The sequence below is a fragment of the Leptinotarsa decemlineata genome, unplaced genomic scaffold, assembly GCF_025532065.1.
Source record: "Leptinotarsa decemlineata unplaced genomic scaffold, Ldec_3_MD MMD2_tig00026369_RagTag_RagTag, whole genome shotgun sequence".
In the NCBI taxonomy this organism is placed as follows: domain Eukaryota; kingdom Metazoa; phylum Arthropoda; class Insecta; order Coleoptera; family Chrysomelidae; genus Leptinotarsa; species Leptinotarsa decemlineata.
The window spans coordinates 6,473,024-6,496,078 of NW_027412709.1; the positions used below are offsets into that span (position 1 = coordinate 6,473,024).

The 23,055-nt window shown below is 35.0% G+C and overlaps 2 protein-coding genes across 7 annotated transcripts in view; one reads left to right on the forward strand and one right to left on the reverse strand.

Moving 5' to 3' along the window:
* The window catches only part of LOC111507067 (spondin-1), a 129,072-nt gene that overhangs the window by 90,517 nt on the left and 15,500 nt on the right, over positions 1-23,055 (forward strand). For 3 of the 6 annotated variants that reach the window (XM_074185303.1, XM_074185302.1, XM_074185304.1), the window contains 2 exons: positions 4,929-5,056; positions 11,263-11,661. In XM_074185303.1, the coding sequence (XP_074041404.1) occupies positions 4,929-5,056; positions 11,263-11,589 (455 nt within the window). In that variant the 3' untranslated portion in view covers positions 11,590-11,661. Of the gene's footprint in view, positions 1-4,928; positions 5,057-11,262; positions 11,662-23,055 lie in introns of those variants that run through there. The other 3 variants (XR_012468029.1, XM_074185305.1, XR_012468028.1) reach the window with 2 other exon arrangements.
* Positions 15,668-23,055, reverse strand: part of LOC111507065 (BBSome complex member BBS7) — a 51,406-nt gene continuing 44,018 nt past the window's right edge. Inside the window, exons 13-14 of the mRNA XM_023162311.2 lie at positions 22,195-22,419; positions 15,668-15,972 (exon numbers count right to left, since the gene is read on the reverse strand). Of these exons, the coding sequence (XP_023018079.2) occupies positions 15,812-15,972; positions 22,195-22,419 (386 nt within the window). The 3' untranslated portion in view covers positions 15,668-15,811. The remainder of the gene's footprint in view (positions 15,973-22,194; positions 22,420-23,055) is intronic.

Consider the following 23,055-nt stretch of genomic DNA (forward strand, 5'->3'; position numbering starts at 1 on the left):
ATATTAGTTTTTAAGGAAAATGGAAATGATAGGTAAAATGTTCATAACGAATTTTTATAATGCAAACACGTTTAACTAACGAAACTCAAGAGCCTCAAGAGCAAACAGAAATGAAAAATCCGCTACAGAAACTGCTCGATATAACCACCTTCTCTCTCTATACATTTTCTTAGTCTGCGAAGACACCCTCTCTGTACTTGAAATAGCATTCCAGGGTCGTTTCGTATGGCTTCACAATGTAATGTTATTCTATTCAACAATGCATCTCTTGTGTGAATAGGTGTAGCGTAAACAAGGCTTTTTAGATGCCCCCACAGAAAGAAATCCAATGAATTTAAATCCGGAGACCGCGATGGCCATGAATATGGCCCTCCTCTACCAATCCATCTATTGTGGAAAATATGGTTCAGATGGTCACGCACAATCAAACTAAAATTAGGAGGAGCGCCATCATGCATAAACCACATATCTCTTCGGGTTTGCAATGGAACATGTTCCAAAAGTCCATTCAAATCGTTCTGAATGAACTCCAAATAACGTTCTCCATTCAATCGGTCCTGTAGAACGAATGGTCCTATAAGATGGTTTCCTATGATACCAGCCCAAACATTCACGTTGAATTTCCGTTGGTGTTTGGTTTGCAATATCCCATGGGGATTTTCTTCGGCCCATATATGGAGATTATGAGAGTTGATAACTCCATCTCTACTGAAACCTGCTTCATCAGTGAATAAAACTCGATTAATAAAAGTCATATCCTCTCTTTGCCTATCCATGAACCAATTGGCATATTCCAGTCGTGCTGGAAAATCTTGAGGTGTCATGGCATGTACCTTCTGAATGTGAAATGGGTGGAGCAGTTGTTCCCTAATTATTCTATGAATAGTGGACTTGGATGTATGGAACTGTTCTGAGAGATTTCTGATGCTCATTGAAGGATCATCAGCGACGGCTTCCAAAATATTTTCCTCCAATACAACGGTACGTACAGTCCTAGGAGCGCCCTCACGACCTCGTTTTGGCAAAACTGTACCTACAATAATATCGAAATAAAACAACGTGCTCAAATTAATTATCAATTATTACATACCTGTCTCCCTCAAGCTGCGATCGACACGCTCGAATGTTTCTCTTGACGGTACCGTTCGATTGGGAAAATGCTCGGAATACAGACGACGAGCTTCTGCAGCAATACAAAATGCTCGTCCATAAAATACATGCATATCTGCATATTCATTGAATGTAAACTGTTCGGCCATATCAAAAAAATTCAAAATATCCTATAGAATATTGACAATACAATGATAGTCATATGAAAACGCACCACTCAACAAAACAAAATCGCATTCCAGTTTCTCATTTTTTATCAAAACTTTCTAAAAGGTTTTTTTGTCAACATCTGTGAAAGAAATATTATTCCCTGGATATTTTTCACCTGCTCATGTGCAGCCGTTTTTGTAGTTCATTCGTTTGCTTTTTATTAGTATAGTAAATATTTTTTCCGATGTGCGTTTTTTCAGCTAAATTTAGATTCGTGTTAAAGAATTTTTCCCATAAAATCATAATTATCAGTGAAACTCCTCAACAGTTTAGCTGTGAAGAAGAATTTGAAACATTCGAATGTTGAGTTTCATGAGATTCAGATAACTGATCAACACGAAACGTGATTATTCCACACGTATTATGTACATATAAAATATGGAATGAATTCGATATTTCATAGTAGAGTAGCTTGTTAGTTTAAAAACACCACGAATCTACAGAACTTGATATTTCTTTTGAAAAAATATCTGCTATCACAATTGTGACTTAAACTTCCATATAGGTACTGTACTTTTTGTTTACGACTTCATTTTAGCATACTTTGTATTATTCCTGTTATAAATGTTGTTGAATTAAGGTTATCATTATTATTTCTGCTTTGATAATTATTCATTTCAAATAATGGTGGACGAGCGGGTTTGATGTCGTCGAGTAGAACTACATTTTTATCATGACTCGTTGCTCCGATCGACTTTCCACACGAGTACTTTTATTCATAAAATTGTCCAAGTAACCTTATTTTGTTGAAAAATATTGAAAAATATCTGTCATTTCAAAGTTTTGGGGTGTGGACCATCGGGGGTAGTCCGTTCCTGACTTTGTAGCAAAACAACTGACTCCTGCATGAAAGCTAATCGACGGAATTCATTTGTTTAGTCAATTACCAAAATTTGGATGATTTTGAATATTCACTTGAAAAGTTATCAAAGAAAAACATTTTTCATTTTGTAACTTCGAGGGCCCGTAACTTGGTTACGAAGACTTTTAGGAAAAAAAGTTATATGAAGTACTGGTGATATTTTGACCCCATCTATACATTCCCGAGAGGAAAAGAGGAAGTCCAGGGACACCCTGTATATATGTCATATCTATAAAAATAAAAGAAACATTAATTCATTCTTATTGAACAGAGAATAACAGAGATCTGAGATTGGTTGGGGTAATGTTTAAAATATCGATATCAGTGTTTTCAACTAATTTGTTATCAAGTTATCAAGGAGCAATCAACTGGAGAATTTGCGTTGAAGTTATGAAATATGCAATCTCTTCGCCTCAGGCGGATATCTGGTATACTGAAATTGAGGGAAGCGAGTACATCGGAAAGAAAAATGATGTTTCGTAATAAATTGAATATGAATAATATTTGAAAATTTTCTCGACGTTTTTTAAGGGTGCTTAAATTAAAATCTTCCATTTGTTTTACATAGGATATCATAAAAGGGTATATTCCATATTTTTTTAGATACATTGACCTGAGATATCGTTTTTTTGCCTTTTCCAGCATATCAGAATGCGTCAGCGTTTGGGGTGACCATATTACACACGCATATTCGAGTTTTGAACGAATGTAAGAATTAAAAAGTACTTTAAAAGTCTTAAAGGTAAATTCATGACAACTCCTGAGGATGAATCCAAGCCGTCTGAAACATTCCGCTTGCAGTCTTTCAATATGTTCATTGAAGTCGAAGTTTGAAGTAAACACTACACCTAGATCCTTGATTTCATTGACTCTCTCGATAGGAATATTATCAATGTTATAGAGTCTCTTGAAAGGGTTTCTTTTCCTGGTAAAAGTTATTATTCTACATTTGGATACATTCAAAGCCAGGTCATTATCCTTACAGAAAGCAGATATGGAGATAATGTCATTTTGTATGAAATCAGTATCTTCAAATGATTTGATGGATCTGTAAATTTTCAAGTCATCAGCGTATAACACAAATTTTGTATACCTAATATAATTAGATATATCGTTGACAAACATAACAAAGAGCAAAGGACCTAGTATTGAGCCCTGTGGTACACCCGAAGATGTTACGAAGGTATTTGATTTTCTATCGTTGAATTTCACAAAATTCTCACGATTCGAAAGATACGACTTGAGTAAAGATGATAAGTTTTCTGAAAAAGAGTATGCATGCAATTTCTTTATCAAGATATTGTGGTTGACCTTTTCAAAGGCTTTTGCTAAGTCGGTATATACCGTGTCAACTTGAAATTCAATATTATTACCAATATAATCACTAATGAGGATTAAATTTGTTATAGTTGATTTTTTTGGTACAAACCCATGTTGTTCGTTAATTATGACTGGAGACACATGATGATATATACGATTATGGACCACATTTTACAATATTAAAATAGTTGTTGAAGAATTTTGTTACCTCTGTTTCTTAGGGGATCAGATTTTGCCTACCTCTAATGAGGATATCATTTTCCAACTCTCAGAAATAGCTTTTCAATAATTCCGCCTGATTGAACTGCGCCCTCATGTAATGACTTCGTGGAAAATGGAGATACATGCGTTTATTGACCATAAATCACCATTCACGGATGATATGAATATTATCGTGATTGAAATTTTAATAGGTTCGGAACATCAGGAACACTAAATTTAACCAACAACGAACAATATTGGAATTCACAAGATTACATTTCTTTGATTTAAGAGTGGTGCTAATGGCATAAATTGTTAAACTTCTGAATCTTATACTACGGCTTTTACTAAGAAAACCTTATGTGGCAAATGTAAGAAAGTGACAAATGCAGTAAGATAAAGAAAATGAACCTGCAATATGCTGCTGATAATAGTTTTGAGGCATTTCATATGCGAACGCTCCCCTTTTAGCCCCATGAGGGCCCCCCAGTTGTAATATTTCAAAATCCTTTTTTAGTGCGCATCTTAAACTCAAGAAGCACCTATATACCAAATGTTAGCTTCCTAGGACGGAAACACAGAGATGAATGAGTCTAAAGTGAGTGACTTTCGCATTTATAAGTATATATTGTTTTTCTAGAAGGTTTATTGGTGGACGCGGATCGAAAGAGTGCCCCCAAAGTCTCCAGATCCAAAGCTTTTATAATTTGTTGTATTGTTGAATTAGAAAGTTTATATGAAAAGTCTGCGGAATCTACAGGAGTTGGAAAATTCAATTTGTGTTGATATTAGCAAAATTACTTCGGAAGATATTCACAATGTGTAATCCTTGCGTGTATCCTTAGATTTTCTCAATATCGAAAGGCTTGTGAAATACTGTAACCATAGAATTTTTTTATTGAGTTATTTTCTACTGGAGTGAAATGATTGGTTTCACTCTCCAAACAAATCATATTAGTTATCATAACCAAATGCAATATATTGGAAAAACTTTCAGATCAGTATCACAAGACCTATATTTCAATTCACAATAATCTCTGATTACGTCACTACGTAAAAATGGGTGATATTGAATTCAGTTCCTGCTTCACTATCGCAATAGTGATTAACGATACTATGATGTCTCGATTTTATCCAGTTGTTGAAGGGAAAATCAAAAACTGATAAAAAAAATTGAGATTTGGAAAAAGCTGACTAGGTTAACTGAAGATTTTTTCAACTCCAGACTCAAACGAAGAACAATCAACTAGAAGAGGCGAGGACTGTAGAGTATCCTGGTCAGCATGGAGTGACTGTGACTTAAATGGAGAGTCTTGTGGGCAGGGCGTGACTAGGAGATCTTATTCTATTCTGGTAAGCAATTGTCCAATTGTATCAAATTACTGGGGATATTATTGATTTACTTGATAAATAACTTCCGTCCTCGCAGTAACGCACATAGCCACAGTAGCAGATGCCTACTATATAGCCCGAACTTTGTGGTCTCCAATCTACGGCCGTGAAAACCTATGTTCTTATATAGGACATATGAGTTCATTATGATGAAATTATGTTGAGGATTCGATGATGTAGTCCAAATTAAACATATCTGCATCTCTTTTAATGCGTATTTGTTTACTTTTTGCACCGTGAAAAAATGATTCCCGAAATAAACATGAAGTATTACTTTCTGAAGGATTTATTTTTATTGGAGTCAATTATTCATTGATTTTATCCATCATAAAACAATTCCATTTATTGGATTGATAATTCATAGCAAAGTTTGAACAATTACTTCCAACATCTATCTTCTTGAAAATAACTTGAAATTGAAGCAACTACAAGCAAACAGCGGCGTGTCAACCGTTTCTATAGTAACGACACATAAAGACCACTGGATGCTGTGAAACTGGAGAAGGAAAGGATTAAATTATTTTGGACTTATTTTTTTCAGACAAGAAAAACTTTTCAATACAATTTTACTGGAAACATTGAATAATATTTTCAAGACAACAGTCTTTTAAAAGCGATAACTTATCGGGACAAAAAATCACGTCAAAGTGTATTGGAAGTATTTATTTTTAATATATTTCAGATGATGCAAATCCACATTCACAGTTGTATTTCGTGTATAAAATTCGTGCTTTCAGGGCACATTCGACAGAATGTGCCACTCTCATGTGCCATTGAAAAAACACTCATTTCACGCTGTTAATACAAAAAATGAATATTTTTTTCCATATTGGATTTTGTAATTTACCATTTCTAAGAGGCAATTAAAATAATGAATGGTAAAAACGATGACGTCCACATAAATACATATTTATATCAAATTTTTCTATAATCAAATTATTATAATACTATTTGAACAAAAGGTTGAAATAAAGATTACTATTGTTTTTGAATAATAATTGCACAATGTCTATTGAACATAATAACAAACGACACAAATATGCTGATAATATCGTTTTTTCCACCTATCTGAAAAAGTTTTGAACAACGTTAAATCATTACCAAATTCTTACAGCTGATTTTCAGAATTGATGAAATGGAACGTTTTTAATGAACTTTGAAAATAATCTGAAAACTACACTGTTTGTCGACCAAATAGTTTCCTAACTTCATTAGGTGTATATGGAAGTTTCTGAAAGCACTTCAAATAGTAAATATACAATATTTCAAAAGAATGTTGATAGTTTTAAAATACACTCTGAAATCAATTTGAAAATTTTTCAAGATGGGAACTTTTTGCCTTGAACTCATTTATGGCGCTATTGGTTTTTGTTACGTTGAGGTACTTTTTCTCCAATGGAGGTGAAAATAGATTAATCAAAATTCATTTTCAAGTAACAGTTTTATTCGTTTCATTTGAAGGAAATATTGTATTTCCGAAGGTAGTATATTTTTTGATTTCCTTGGGTAATTTTTCTACTATATTTTGTTTTTGTTTCAATTTCTTGAATTCAACCGTACAGGTTACTCCTATATATTTTCATATATCTTTATAAAATTTGTATTCTTATTCATTTCAGTTTCAGCAATTTGATGAAAATCCTAAGACGCGGTTCAATCTAAGTACTTCAATTTGTGTCTGAGAATGCATCTAGTTTTCCACTATAAACCATAATATTTGTAAATTGAATTGCGATAGTTGGGAAATAAACCGTGACGCACAATTTTGAATATAATCGATCATGGTTTTCTTATTTATCGCAAATTTGATCGAAATATGTGTGTACTATATATGTATATCAATTTCAAAACGTTATCACTTTCACCCATTGTATCTAGGTAATATTCGGACTCCTTCCATTTGGATTCCAGGACATCGGCTGCCAATGCATATCTTCATCGGCAGTAGGAGGTTGCATATCTTGATGAGCATTTAGAGGTGATTTCGAATTGGGGTGAAAGTAACCAAGTTCAATGGCAATGCCACGAAAACCCAAGCATCGGTTTTCTCCAAAAAACTGAACCAGATATAATAATGTCAGGACAGACAATTCCGCTTTCTGCTTCGATAGGTTTGTTGGGGGTTGAAATGAACACCAATATGTCTTAACACAATCATGAGTTGCAAAGTCTGCTTATCAAAAGCTCAAAAGACTGTTCCGAACCGGAAAACTGTATACACCTCAAAAACTCTTGATGCTTTATAAAACTCAGATCAGACCTTTTTATTGAGTATTTTATGAAGCTCCGCCCCTGAGCTGCTGAATAGATTATAGATATTTTCACGAGAGGTGTTCAAGTGACATGGCACATTCGATTGCATCAAGAGCGGTAGATATCAGAAATACTGTGACTGCTCATAGTTTTGAGGTTACACTCAGTACACCTCAAACTTCACTGTTTGATAACTCTTTCATTTGGAGAACTGCGTTCATATGGAATAATCTTCCTGAGAACGTTTCTTCAAGTGAATCGCTAATTTCGCACAGGCAACGCTCTTAGAACTCCTCAAGGATTCTCCTATAGTGCTAGTGTTTTCTCTTTTAAAAAATCTCTAGCATCGATATTGATATCTAACTATCGTACTTATCTTTGTATCCGTTAACAACAGTACTCAACTAATTGTCAATTCCTCAAACTGTAACCTATTGATATCTGATGATTCACTTCCATTTTGATTTTGAAAAGAAACGATAGCCGGTTGGGTTGACATGGGTAATATGCTCTACTCACTCAATTGACCGCTGTATGGACTGGTGGTTCGAACGGCAAGCCCGGATAATCGATTTTCACCTTCCATCCTTCTAGCAGTTCTAGAAATCACATGTTTTAAGGTGAGATCTCGTTATTCCTCAACTCGCACAAGTTTCGACTTTTGAAGGGTGTCGATCGCGAAGCAGTGCGATAGCTGGTCAACAAAAAAAAAACAGATTTTGAAAGAGACATTCTTTTTTTATTTTCGTTGTTGAAATCTAGTTCACAATTGTCATTTCACACAGTATATTTGTTTGAGATTATGGCTTTGGATAATAAACTCATTGGATAATAAACTCATAAATTGGTGACGATATTTCCTACAAAAATTGCATATATGATCTTCTGGAGCAGTGTCCAGTACATGTTTCTGGATATCCCAAATGTGAAAATTTGGCAATAATTTTTGGTTGGTCACCCAACTTATTGAATCCAACAATCTGAAGAGTGCATTTCCCATTTTGATAATTCAAAAAAAAATTATAGTTGTCAATATTTTTTGGTCGCATTGCAACGTAGAAATAGATTTGAATTGCTACATAATTTCATTTTACCACAACCCTCTGAGAAATATTTCGTATATATAATTATATCATTCACGTGAAAAAAACGTCCAGCAGTGGGTTTTGACCTCCGGTTATAGAAAAAATATATGCATTATATAAAAAAGTTACTGCTGAGCTATTCTGGCAGTACTAGAGTAGTGTTATAATCTTCGTTCGGGTTTGAAGGCCGTCATGGTTTGGAACTGTATCGTAACGTTTCGCCAGCGGGAGTGGCTGGCTTCTTCAGAGGTCTATTCATCGTGATGGTTCAATTTATCATAACATATTTAACATAATTGATATTCATTTTGTGAGTGAATAAATAAATTTGAAGAGTTCTAAATAATATAATAATGTCAAATACAAATGCGAACAGGTATTTTTTGGTCTGTGAAATATTTTCAAATCCTTTTGCTTGGCTGTTTGTTATAGTTCATAGAATTAACGAAAGGAGGCTTTGCTTCAAAGGCGTCTGGCAAATGAAATATGTTGACTGTTGGCTGGTGATGTTGAATAATTCAGTTTTAACGTCTATGTTGTGTTCAAGTATTCCAAAAAATGTTGCAAAAATTTCATAAAAAATTAATAGAAGGAAAAGCGGAGTTGTGTTACCTTCGAACACAAATATCTGGATCTTCCTAAATGAATTGATTTATTTGTACACTGGTGAGCGTCGATGATTTCTTCGGTTTATAACCATCAGATTCGCGTAATCACTCATTTTGAATTTTTACGAGATTCTGAATGACAGCTCATAGTTAAAACAAATTGTTTTTGATACACGGACATAACTAGATTCATTACCAACCCACGAACTGTTGAACCATAAATTCACTGAAAATATGACTTTTATTTCGATTTTACAGAGAAATTGGAGAGAAAATTCAGTGATTTGGCTTTTGGATAATTGAATGTATTCATGAAATCATATTTATCAGAGTGAATGTTACATATTATGTTGAAAATTTCTTACAGAAGTGGCCGCCATTAATTTAGAATACACTTATATTCTAAATAAGCCATTATCTACCTGCTGTCAAACGCGTAATGATTAGTTGAAAATGGAGGGAGTAGAAATAGTATATTATATACCTAGGGTGAGAAGTGAGCTATTATTTACCGAGCATTTTTATATCCTGAGGCACGTAGCGCCGAGGAATATAATGTGAGAGGTAAATAATAGCTTTCTCAGCCGAGGTATATATAGAATTTTTTCCACTACTAACATTGATATATTAACAATTTTAATTTTGGCATTAGTAATTTTCTAACAATTTGTTGAATATATCGGAATATCAAGTAGAGTGGGGCGTGTTTCTATTGAGACTGGCTTTATTTATGTAAAAATTTGGCATGTGTCAAATTTTGATACGAGTCTAGGAAATATCTCGTTGCATTTTGCAGTTGTGGAATTGGCCGCGGTGATAGTGCGCCCGATTCACGATCGGAAGATCGTGGGTTCGATTCCTGCCTCGACCAGATATTTTTCTCGAGAGAATTTATCTAGTTGAAGCTGGGATGATTCTGTAACCGTGTTAGGAATCACACGTTAAAAGGTAAGACCTCGTTAATCCTTAGCTCGCACAAGTTTCTCAACTTCTGAGAGTTGTCGTTCGTATGGGGGCGACAGCTGATTAACGGAAAAACAGATTTTAAACAGATTTTCTCAAACAGATTTTTGATATATTTCAATGTTCCACTTCTCTCATTGCTTCTGTATGTTCAGAACTTAGAATTTATCAATTCTGCATTATAGTGAGAAAAAAAATTCCTTGGTTATATGATAACCCAAGGCAGCTATGAATTGTTGCATGTCAAATCGAAACGGTACAGTTTCCATGTTGAATACGCGATGTCGATGATAAGCGCGCATCATCTACTTATGCCATGATTATTATTGCTGTCAGTTTGCCAAATGAAGTTTTAATTCAAATTTAGATGTCATTTTGAAGAAGTTAAAAGATCTATATGAGTAAAACGTCAATATAATTAATTGGAAATTGGGTGAATTGTTCTCATTGATTATCTAGGTGTTTTTTTATTATCATTATTTACCAAGGGTGAGAAATATCAATTCTCGTTAGGGGAATAGAGTAAATGATAGCAATTTCTCAGATTATAGTGGGAAAAATACTTTACACACCAGCAAGAATTTTAAATGTGACTTGAAATAAAATGCGTGAGCTGTAAACAATACTGTTCGTTAGTAACCAGGTGATTCGGCGTCACCTGACACGGTTACTTCACAGCAAATGCGATTACATGAAAATAGTTAACTGACAAGAGATGTCACAAAATGTTTTTATAGAAATATTGAATTTATCTATTTTATTATGAAAACAGGACAGTTGTACAAAAAACTCTGTATGATGTTTGTGTTAAAAGTGAGTTTTATTTTGTTCGTGGAATTGCTCAACTCGCAACGCTCGTTTCGCAAACTTTTTCACTCACAAAAAACCCTACTTTCAACAACCATATAAGAAATTATTGCGATATTATTTTGAAAATGTATCAAACCGTTATTCAGATTTTTCAGTGTGAGTACCACAATTAAAGTGAATACGTATTGATTCTATATGAACGGCAATATTATTGAAGCCATATTGCAACACCCCTGGATATTACTTACCGGTGAATAAAATATCCCAAATATTTCTGACCCATAGGCCTTTAATATAGACCTTTACTTGGATATTAATTTGTTATCTATAGTATGGTAGTTGAGTTCTATATAAATCAAATTTCTATTTGATCTAATTCCCAATTCCAAATAGCCGTTAAATACAGTTAAAGAAAAGTATCAATTATTCAAAATTCCATTTTATGTAGGCGAATCCTGAGGAAGGAGGAGAACCATGTCCACCCGAACGAATTCAAGAGAAGATCTGTTCAATACCTTGTGAGAAAGAATCTAGAAAAAGCCAAATTGCCGCTAACTTCTACAAAAAACACGGCAATTCAGGATCATGCATAATGTCAAAATGGTCTGACTGGACACCGTGCAGCTCAAAATGTGGAACATCTGCATTACAACAAAGATCGAGAAAAATCATCTATAAACCTCCAGAAGTAGGTGCCTGTCCACCGCGACTTGATTATAAACCATGCAATTTGCCTATAGCTTGCACCGATAAAGGTGTTCCAATTTACTTATAATTTTTTGTATTGTATGTTATATTTTTTTACTAAACTGAATACAGTTTGAAATTATCGAATCGAATGTTCAAATTGTGTTTTATTCTCCACTTGACGAAACCCAAGGCGATACTGAAAATCTCGCAGAACTTTCGAGATTATTTCATGCCCAGTAAAAAAAATATACTGGAGTAATGTTTGGAGATCTTGCTGGTCATTTTACGGTTCGGCGTCTTCCAATCCACCTACATGAAAATATTTAGTCCAAATACTGAACAAGAGTCATCTTTTGTGGAGGAATGTGAAAATACACAAAGAAGGTCGTTGAAAATTTCGTTTAAATGATCGCACACTGGTCTGAAGTAATGTGGTGGCGCGCCATCTCGTTTGAAACACACAGAACTATCTGTCATTTGGATTCGTTGCAGAAATTTCTGGAATAATATATCATAGCATCAAATTCACTATTTCACCAGTCAATGAACCTTTGTGAACTGCTTGTGGATACAGGGTATAAGCCTTCATTTTCGAATGAGATTTTCAGGAGCCCAACATTGAGAATTTTGCCGATTCACTGTACCATTCGGCCGATGTCCGACAACCCATCAGATGTTTCCAGATGTATAACCCGTGGTTTGCAGGATAATGATAATGTATGCCAGAGTAGCAGACGAAACTTCTGTTATATAAACCTGCAGATCACTGCTAATAAACCCAGGAACATCCAATAATTCGATCTTGATTGAGTTCGTGAACTGAATGCACTTTGAAAGGATGCTTCTATGTTTTTCATGCCACTCATCCCAACAATATTGTTCCCCATACTAGTCTATACAGTTCTTTTACTGGCATGTCATGCCATTCTGAACATAATTCAGGTTATCGATAATTTTTTTGACTCTTGTGAACCAAACTTCACATTTGCATAAAATATGACGAGCTGTCTCTGTATTTTTGTTGCATTGCCTTCATCTAAGGTTATTCGGATGACTTTCGAATCGACAGTTTTCGGTAAAAAGCCCTCAGCCGATCCCTGCTCCATTGAAGCAAGTCTTTGGTTTTCTTCTTCGTAGTCCATTCATCAAGGCTTTTTCGTGTGTGTTCCCAAATGAGTTCTCTCAGTACTCTTTATATTTATTATAGACTCATTTACCAATCTGCTTCCGCACCAAATATTTTGGTACTCTCACACCTCCATATATTGATTCAGGGCCAGTATATGAGATTAAGTATCCGTGTGTGGCACACTCACCAGCTTTTTTGTTACCCAGTAACAACAGAAATAGACAAATCTCCTACATTGAGGATAAGAACTGTCCCCCTCTACACAAATCAAGCCAGAATCTACTCCTCGCTCCCCCTGCAATCAGGAAATAGAGAATCATGGTGGTGGTGTATATTTGGTAGTTTCTGATATCGATGAGTATTTAGTCTATGCGATCCCGAGGCAGCGAAGTTCTAAGAACCCAAAAGAGCTTTACGAATTCCTTCGGCGGTTATCGCTTCGCATAGTTCAGACCACTGAAACTTCCCCCCATAGGTGAAGATTGGCTCATTGAACTTATAACTGCCATTTCGCGACTTAGTTTGGAAGGATTGTCTGGTGCTGTCGAGAATGTAACTTTCAGTTGCGTTTCATCTTAAATTCCTGGACGACCCTTTGCGAATGTTTCCTTACGTATCTTAAATTTCAAAATTTCTTCTCCATTTTGCCACTGTTAATATAACAATCAGAGTATTCACTGTTGAATATTTGACAAAGTTGAACTTGTATTTCAGACCTCTCACCATAACTAATCATCAATAATATTTCAGTTGTCTAAGTCTCACAAATGTACTACTGAATTTAAGGACAGTTTGACAAATAAATAATAACGATCAATTTTACGTTGCTGAGCCAATGTAAATAATAACAGAAGAAAAGAAGAATTTAACTACTTCAAAGTTTTCCAACGGAATACCAGAGTTGAATCAAAAGTGTTTCGATGTAAAATTAAGTTTGTCAACGCATTGTACATAAAGACACTGCACGAATGTGCCTTTTTTCCAAAATTTCAATAAAGATTGGTTTCAAATGTGTGAGTGATATTAGATGTAATGTACCTATTGCGATTGTTTCATTATAGGTATAACCTAAATGTTTTATTTATATTAACTATATATAATTTTGATGTGATATCTGTATACAATTTTTCTAGTGCTTTTTTTGTTCATGCTAAATGTTTCTATTTACATTGACTATATATGATCTTAACGTAATAACTGTATACAATTTTTCTAGTACTTTTTTTGTTCATACCGAAAGAAACTTTATTTCTTATATTTCATTCATTATAATCTATTGTATATTAAAATGATATAGCCCACGCACAGGTTTATCCTTCTGTGGGAACTATATTTATTTGTCGTTAACTAAGATTATTGTAAATTCCAAATTGAATGGCAAATCAATATTATTATTATTATTTGTATTGAATATTCCTATACATGGTGGATATGGTGGAAGACCAAGGACCTTGGTCCAAAGTAGAATAATTCCCATTATTATTTTTATAATTACCAAAATTTATTTTTGTTTGTGCATACCCTAACGGGCATAAGCATTCAGCCAATCTTTGGATAGCTAAGTAAGAAAATCAATATATTATAGTAGTAACTAATCCCTCGGCTTTGATTTTTTCGAAAGTTGGGAAATTTTGCTGGTGAGGTTGAGAAAATTTAGATTTCCTTCCCCCCCCCCTGGTATTTCTTTTCGCTACGGCCCCGCATGTGATATCAACGACTTTGCGGTGTTTGATCCGACCATGAAGAGCAAGTTTTTTTTTAAAGTCAGCAATTAACCTCTTTATCTCTGTCTGCTCATATACTCGTTAAAAAACTAGGCCAACAACGAAGAGTATGCGTCATAAGTTAGTCCTTAGCTTCGCACAAGTTTCGACTTTTGAGAGTTGCCGTTCGTAGGGGGGCGAGAGCTGGTTAACGTAAAAACAGATTTTAACAGAGACATAACATTATAGATGTCAATCAACAACTTATAATATGGAGCCAAACATATTATCCATCGGATACTCTTTGAAATAGAAAAATCCCGCCTCTCGAGATATCAAGCCAGAATCTGCTGCTCGCTGCCCATGCAATCCGGAAATGGAGAATCATTATCATCAGATGGTGGTGGATATTTGGTAATTTCTGATACCGATGAGTATTTAGTCCATGCGATCCCGAATCAGTGAAGTTATAAGAATCCAAATAAGATTTACGAATTCCTTCGGTGGTTATCGCTTCGCATAGTTCAGACCATTGAAACTTCCCATAGAAAACTTGGAAATACGCTGGGGCGGGAGTCTCTAGTTTGAATGATTACATATACTCTTCATTATCCTTCTCAACTAGCGTATGTATGACGGGTTATCCATGACACGTGTAGGCTCTTGGTACACGTGGAAAGGATTCTCGTAGAATCTAGTATTCTCGTATACTGCCATACTCACTCATCAGTTTTAAGCGGTCACTAGCACGTTTCAGTTTAGCGGATATTTGCCACTCGGCATCACGTAATACATACGAGACATGTGTTTTCGGAAACTCGATCCTAGCATCGACATTATATATTTTCCATATACATTAGTTAGTTGTAGCTCCAAGGGCCCAAATTTTGTGGAGCATCCTGCATATTCCAACTGGATTCAGCAGTGACATGGTGAGAGCGTCTCCTTCAAACGAACCAACGGAAGGTAGAACTAACTGCCTCCTCATTCACCACTTCATCAGCAGGCCGGGGAGGAGCCACATGACCCTCAGATTTTGAAAAATGCAGAACGCTCTGGTTGTTTTCACACCATAAAACATGCAATCTCGCATTCACTTCGTTCGAGTTCGGTACTCTCGTAACAATGAATGCTATATATTAGTTCTCTTCTCCAATCAAAGCGGTCGGTAACGGTCGTTAATAAAGTCAGAAAAAACGTCGATTTGGGAGCTAACACCGTGCGTTCGACCCGTCCGAACGAGTCGGTTGTTGGGAAACCTTCCTCTTTGCAAGTCTACCTGGATCAGCTATGTAGACTCACTGTTCAATTTGCTGTGGTTGATGAGGAAAACACCAAATTGTTGAATTATTGTATTAAAATTTCCATTGGATAATTTACAAAATTTCAAATCGTTATTTGAGAAACTTAATAAATATTTCATAAATTATATTTCTCATCTTCATCAAAATAAACGGTTTTCATTCGACGTTACCTCAAACGGAATAATTTTCAGATTTATGTTGTTGTGACCTGAAGAGGGTCATTATTCCATCATAGTTGAAGTCTTTCAGATATCCTTTCAGTGTTGATATTTTTTTATGTGGATTGAATCCTCGGAAGTTGCTGTAATTGATGTACAGAGTACTGATTGAATCTGAAAATAAAACAGATTGGTTAGTTCTTAATTTGAATAACTTTTTCCACCCTGTGATATTAGCGGACATTTTTCATGCATTTGAAAATTCTAAATATTCTTGCTAAGTTACCTTTTGGGTTTAAGTTTTATTACCATACAGTGCATACGTGAATTGTCACTACATCATAACTTTTGAATGGGACAAGCTTTCGAAATGGGATAGAATTTCAGTAGTTGTTGGTGAGAAAGACGAAATTGTAGAACCACTATCGACAAAAGGGCATCACCCACTTTTTTCAAATAGAAAGAATGTGTTGGACTGATTGATTTTTGGAAATCAAAACAGCGCAGCGGTCATAAGAATTCGCCAACATACAATATTATCATGATTTTGAGGAAAAATCATTCAAAACTCACAGCGGTTCATTTCAGTGAATGTTCAAAATGCTTTTCAATCACTTCTCGTCAATATTGCAGTCTGTTTATAATTTGATCCCTCACATTATGAAATGTCCATGAGATGATTTCATTGTAAACACAAGATGAGGGACTGCCAATGGGATCGCCACTTTCACCAGTCATAGCCAACATATATATGGAGTGGTTTAAAACTCTGGCCATTGAAGAAGCCCACAAGAAACCTCGAGTCTGGTTGAGATATGTTGACGACACCTTCATAATATGGAACCATGGGAATACTGAACTAGACGCCTTTCTGAAACACATCAACAGCGTGAGACCTTCCATCACTTTCACAATGGAGAAGGAAATCCACAATGAATAGCTATTCTTAGACGTTTTGGTGAAGAGGACCGACACTAAGTGGGAAACATCTGTATACCGAAAACCCACTCATACGGGACAGTATCTGAACCACGAATCCAACCACCATCAATCCACAAAAAGAGGAATCATCAAGACTCTATTAGACCGTGCTTTTGGGCTCTGTAATACAAAGGAAGGTCTCGAGAAGGAACTAGACATCATCAAAAATGATCTTCAGCGGAATGGATACTCCAAAGCGATGGTAGAAAAGACTTTGGCTAAAAGACAGCAGGAGCCTCGCAAGGAAGAGAAGCCGTCACAACCAGTGCTTACACTTCCCTACATCAGAGGATTATCGGAGAGGATAAGAAGAATTGGTTCCAAGTACAACATTAGAACCTGTTTCAGATCCGGTAACACTATCCGTAGCAGCCTCACGAAAACCAGGCCCCCAAACGCGGACTGCGATTCCAAGAATTGCATTTACCGGATACCCTGTGAGTGCGGAAAATCCTATATTGGTGAAACTAAGAGGCCATTGAATGTTCGCATTGCCGAACACAAGAAGCACACACAGCGAGGAGAAACCAGCAAATCAGGAATAGCAGACCATGTTTGCACCCATCAACACAACATCGAGTGGTCCCAAGCCGAGATCTTGCACAGAGAGGAACATTGGTTCAGGAGAAAATTTAAGGAAGCCGCATACATGTTGTCCAACAACGTATTCAGCCAGGCCAGCGTAGATATACGAAACATATGGAAACCCATCATCAAACGAAAACTGACCAACTCCCGCCAAAACGGTCATCTCTCACGGAATCAGTGAAGCGGAAAATGGAAAGTAGAGAAAGTGAAAGTATTTCAACGACCTATAAAATAGTCATCTCTCGGAGGAATCAGTCCAGTCATCACCCGAAGACGATTGTAGATACCAACAATCGAAACCTCGTGAACTAACGTGACTTGGAATCTCTACACTTTTTTATTTTTCATTATTTTCTTTTTTCATTCCTTTAATTTTTATTTATTCAATTATTATATTTTTACTTGTAGGTTATTTCACTATCATTTCATTTCAGGTTTATTGTTGCTTAATATAATTGTTATTTTCAACTATTCTTTTTTAAATATTCTTTTTTACTTGTTTCAGGGATTTCAAATCATTTTATATAGTAGACAATGGAAGTCCGAACTAGTAAAAAAACTTATTTTTATACCCACTATTTCTGGATGGCGGTTTCATATCGTACAGTTCAGATGTCACGAATGCTCGAGAAAATATTTGGATGTGTCATATCAGGTGACATAACGGTCCTTTCCCAGGGACTATATCTGCCTATCTACCGGTTTGTATAATCAACAAACTCAAATTAGTTCTCAATTGAAGTTACATTTCAGCAAGTGTCGTAACATACAGATATCCACATCTGAAAATCATATTCTCTTGATAAATTTAAAGACACACTAAGACCAATTTTTCCCAATTGTTGATGAGGTAACATGTGGAGGGGACATGAATATAAATTCATTCTGCAAATGCAGAAAAACTTCTAACAACTATAGAAACATTCAATATGTCTCAAGTTGTGGACAGTCCAACAAGGGTCACTATTGTAGCCTCTTCACTTTTTGATGTTATCATCAAGAATAATTTATACATGCGAAATCTCTGGTCACATGCTCATTTACTGTAAAATATCTGGGGAGAAGCAGGGACCAAAAAATCATCCTTACAACAGCTTTCAACAATTTGATGAACAACTTTTTCAAAACGACATTTTCAGTTTGATGAGCATTCGATAACGCATTCAAAATATCTGAATTAACTCACTAAGATGCACATTTGATTATAGGAATATGCGAATTTACGTTAACAACGTTGTGGAAAGAGAGGAAAAGGCATATTTCCCTCATCAGTTCAACTCTCTTGATGATAAAGAAATATGAAAAAAAGTAAAAAGCAATCGAATACCTGAAGCGTTTCAAAGAGCTAATGAAGTCACAAAACTGTGACACCCAACAAGACTCAGTGAATTATCACCTTAGTAATTGTCTATCCAGAAAGAAATTTGCATTAAAAGAAGTTAATTACTTATTTATATATGAAGCTATCTCTAAAATTGAGATAAATGCTTGGCGGTGCCACAATATCAATATTAGGCTCATCAAACTCTGCTATCCACACACTATACCCTACATAGTACATATTGTTTATTGTTGTCTAACAGGCGTTTCAGAGGAGTGAAAAAGAGCAGATGTAAGGACTGTACCAAATAAACCTGATTCAATTGAATATGGATGCTTAAATACAATATAGCCTTTTCTAAAGTTCTGTATTCAATTACAGAAATATCTATCTGAACATTTTGCATTGCCCCAAATCCAATCTGCACTTTGATGATATTTTCAGAGACACAAATCAAATGTTATGTACAGTTGTTACGTGATTTCAGTCCTGAACCATAATTAAATATCAGCTGTTATTCATTATTTAGGACTAGTTCTTGCCGCGACTTCGCCCGCGTAGAATTTTGTTTGTTATATTGAGTTTCGTGACAGACCATTTCAAACAAATAGTTACAATATTTTTTTATTAACCCAAAGCTTCAGGTTTCCAACTCATAAACTGACAAAATATAATACAATCTTTGAACCCCTATTTTCCCCCTTGAGTGGTGGAAATTCCAGATTCCCTTTCTTTATGCTTATTTACGCTACAGCTACGGCTGTTCGGTAATATAAGAGCACGCAACAGCTAGTAATTTATATTTTCACTTCAAAAATACAATATGCCAACTACACTAAGCATTGAATAACTTCAATAATCAAATTGTTACCTATAAAGAAATTCAAAAAACTAACACAACCGTCAACCACGCATCTGCCCGCGTTCGGGTCGCGTTCTCGGAGATGACGCTTCATTGCTTAGACCGCCCCTCTACAGTAGACGCGACGCGTAATGGCTTACTGTGTTGCGTCAAGTTAATCTTATCGTGATGACTTTAATATTATTCGTCCAAATTACTTAGTGTGAAAGACAAAGTTTATCTAGATTAAATACTTAAAACGACAATTGAATAAATTTTTATAAGAATTTGACAGATATTCTAAGATGTGCATTGTGAATAAATAGAGTTTAAGAAACAAAAAAACACGCTTTTAAAGAACATCGAACTGAAAAATTAAAAATAATTTTTTAAATAAGCCTAAAACAATAACGAACGAAAAATACTAGTATTATTGTGAAAAAAGTGACGGGCGCTTGATATACAAAAAATATGGCACAAAGCGTCCACGCTTTTTTTACAATAATACTACTATTTTTCGTTCGTTATTGTTTCAAGCTTTTTTTTAAATTATTTTCAACTTTTCAGTTCGATGTCTTCAAAACGTGTTTTTTAGTTCCTTAAATTATATTTATTTTTCATTTTTCAGTTTCGAATGCTATAAAAGCGTGATTTTTGTTATTTTTGAGGTATATTTATTTTATCTAAACTTTGGGGTCAATCAGCCGTATATTGTTTACAAAAATGACCATTGATATTTTCCGATTCCGGAGAGGGGGGTTGAAAATCAGCTACCAAGCCCAAGGCAGCGGGCGCGTACAGGAGGGTTACAAATAAGGCAGCAGGCGCGCGTGTTAATAAAAAAAATACTTTTTTCAAATGAAGAAATACGTGTAAAATGAGTTCGATCTCTCAAAGAGCAAGAATTTTTCCGATTTACTTAATACTTATCGTTATATTATGACCAAAATTATACAAAACCTTTGTGAATTGTAGCATATATGTTATTCTGATTTATAAACTGTATCTATGTGAAGTTTCATCTAAATCCGTTCAGTCGTTTATGCGTAGAAAAGCCACCAACATACATTCATACATACATACATACATACATACAACCTCACAACCTTTCACATTTATATTAGTCATTATTCAGGACGATTACATGAGGCAATATCACTTTTGGGCTCGTATCTCTGTGAAAGGTAATATAAAGTAGAAATTGATAATATTCATTTCCCAGGGATACAAACTCAAATCTTTTTTGTTTACAATGTATTATAATACTTCAAATCTATTGACTTGTCTCGAGTATTGCTCGTCTGATCTGTAGACTGATGATAAATAAGTTTTTCAGCAGCTGCAATAACAGATGCATGTTCTATTATCAATAGTGACTCAAAAATATTCGTGCTAGCTACACGTAACCATCATCCCAAAATCAATCCAAATAAGTCAAAAGTTGTTAAGTTCACATCGAGAAATGACAAAAGAATTGTTAATGACATGTACATTGAGACTACCAATGTAACACAGTGGAGGTATCAAAAAGTTTTGTTTTATTTTCAGATTCCAGGTTTGAAAAACAAATTAACAAAATGATACAACAAGCGTATTCTTCTTCGTATTCATACGGAAACAAACATATTTATTCACTATCGGAAAAACAGCTCTGTGTGAAGCTTCAATTCAATCCTGGAGGTGCATCATTTTTCGGGTCTACTTCGAATTGAGGCAGCTCCTTCCAAGTACACTTCACTACTCCAAACGAATAAAGTGACATTGAAACGCAGGCATATTTGTTGTAGCAACTTTGTTTCTCCCCGAAATTTCCGAGGATCAGATCTCCAGAGACATAAAGTTTAAGATCATCCATATAAAACAAATGGGTAATCTTGTGCCTTCAGTTTTCAGGTGTGCCACAGTTATACCCTCGAGTATTTATGAGCGCAACGGATACCAATATTGGGATGCAGAAGAGGAGTGGACTGAGGAAACCGACGTGAAATACACTCTTTCTGAAAATGACTCACCCTGTTTGGACTTTAGCCTGATCAGATGTTATGGTGAGGCAAGTCTGCCAGAGTAGTATCAATTGTTCGAAGCAAACCATTTTGTCATATACCGCAAGGCATCTAAGCTATATCAAGCGATAAATTTCGCTTGACGATCCATGTCAAAGCTTCGCTCTGCAACGAGCCGTCTCGTTCATCATTGATATTGGTGGTTTGAATCCTCCGTCGATCCCACAGATGGCGTCTAACCAAGAGAAGTTGTTCTTGCGAGCTGTTCAATCAACTTTCATTAGTCCAGTCATAAAAATTTGAGTGAATCAGGAGCTGATGTAATTAATGAAAAATTTACATTATTTTTAGGTGTCATTCTCCAAAATGAAAAATGTATCCATTTGAAACGTTACTAAACAATAAATGCGTTTCACTGGAAATGAATTTCTCTTCGCCAAATAACCAAACCCAACACGTCGAATATCAGATGCAATTAGATTAGTTGCAAATATAATTTTAGGCTTGGTAACTTTTTTTGCCCTCATTTGGAAAATTTTTAGAAAAAAAGTTTTGAAAGTACCGAAAAAACATGCGGTTCAGAAAAAACATTTTCTACATGAATCAAGAGAAGTCTTCTCAAAACAATTAGTTTTCACATAATATTATTTCATTATACGAACCATAAAGTTTGTTTAATTGGTTTTGTCTATTTGATTCCCTTATTTTTTCAGCTCGGAGAAGTATATCTTTATATTTCGTCGATAAGTATTTTGAAGCCTCTTCTTCTGTCACTGCTACTTCATCTAACGCACTCAGAAGACAGAATTCCTCTGATATTTTTTGGGACGTGAGTAACTTTTCTTCGATGGTTTTCAGCATGAAGTTGACAGACTCGTCGTTGATACCTAAAAAATGCAATGCATTAACTTCTAAAAGAAGTCATTTACAACACAAATAGAAACTTCAAACTCCAAAAATCATAGAATATTCCGTAGTTAGTATAACATAATGAATGAAAGAGATACAAAGAGTATTGAATTCATCAAAAAAATCTAATTAAAAGAATTAGTCAGCCAAATGCTGTTATATTCGGCTATCAAATTTTTTTGGCTTCGGGCTTCGGATTCTTTGAATGGGACATTAATTGTTATATTATTTGAGAGAGAAATCAAAATATAACATTATTTCAACATTTCGACACAGTCCTTCCCTTACAAGGGAAGTAATGAGAAAGTCTGTTCTGTTATTGTTTGGCCATTTCAACACATGGAGCAAGAATAAAGTTGGATTTGAATAGTTGTAGGAAAAATTCATTCGAAAAAACATCATCGGGAAGTTGATTCTAGACTTCAAATGAATAAGTTTTCAAAAAGTTGAGTTCGACATGTATTGAGTTGAAGTTATGGGCAACTAAAATCTGCCGCGTAGTTCTGTTATATGTAGCAGTCGGTGGATTGAAGCAAATTAATTCAGTTAGGTCTGACAGTTAGTTTGTTCAGTTCTCTACTACAAATTTATTTCAATTTGAATTTTTTTGTTTG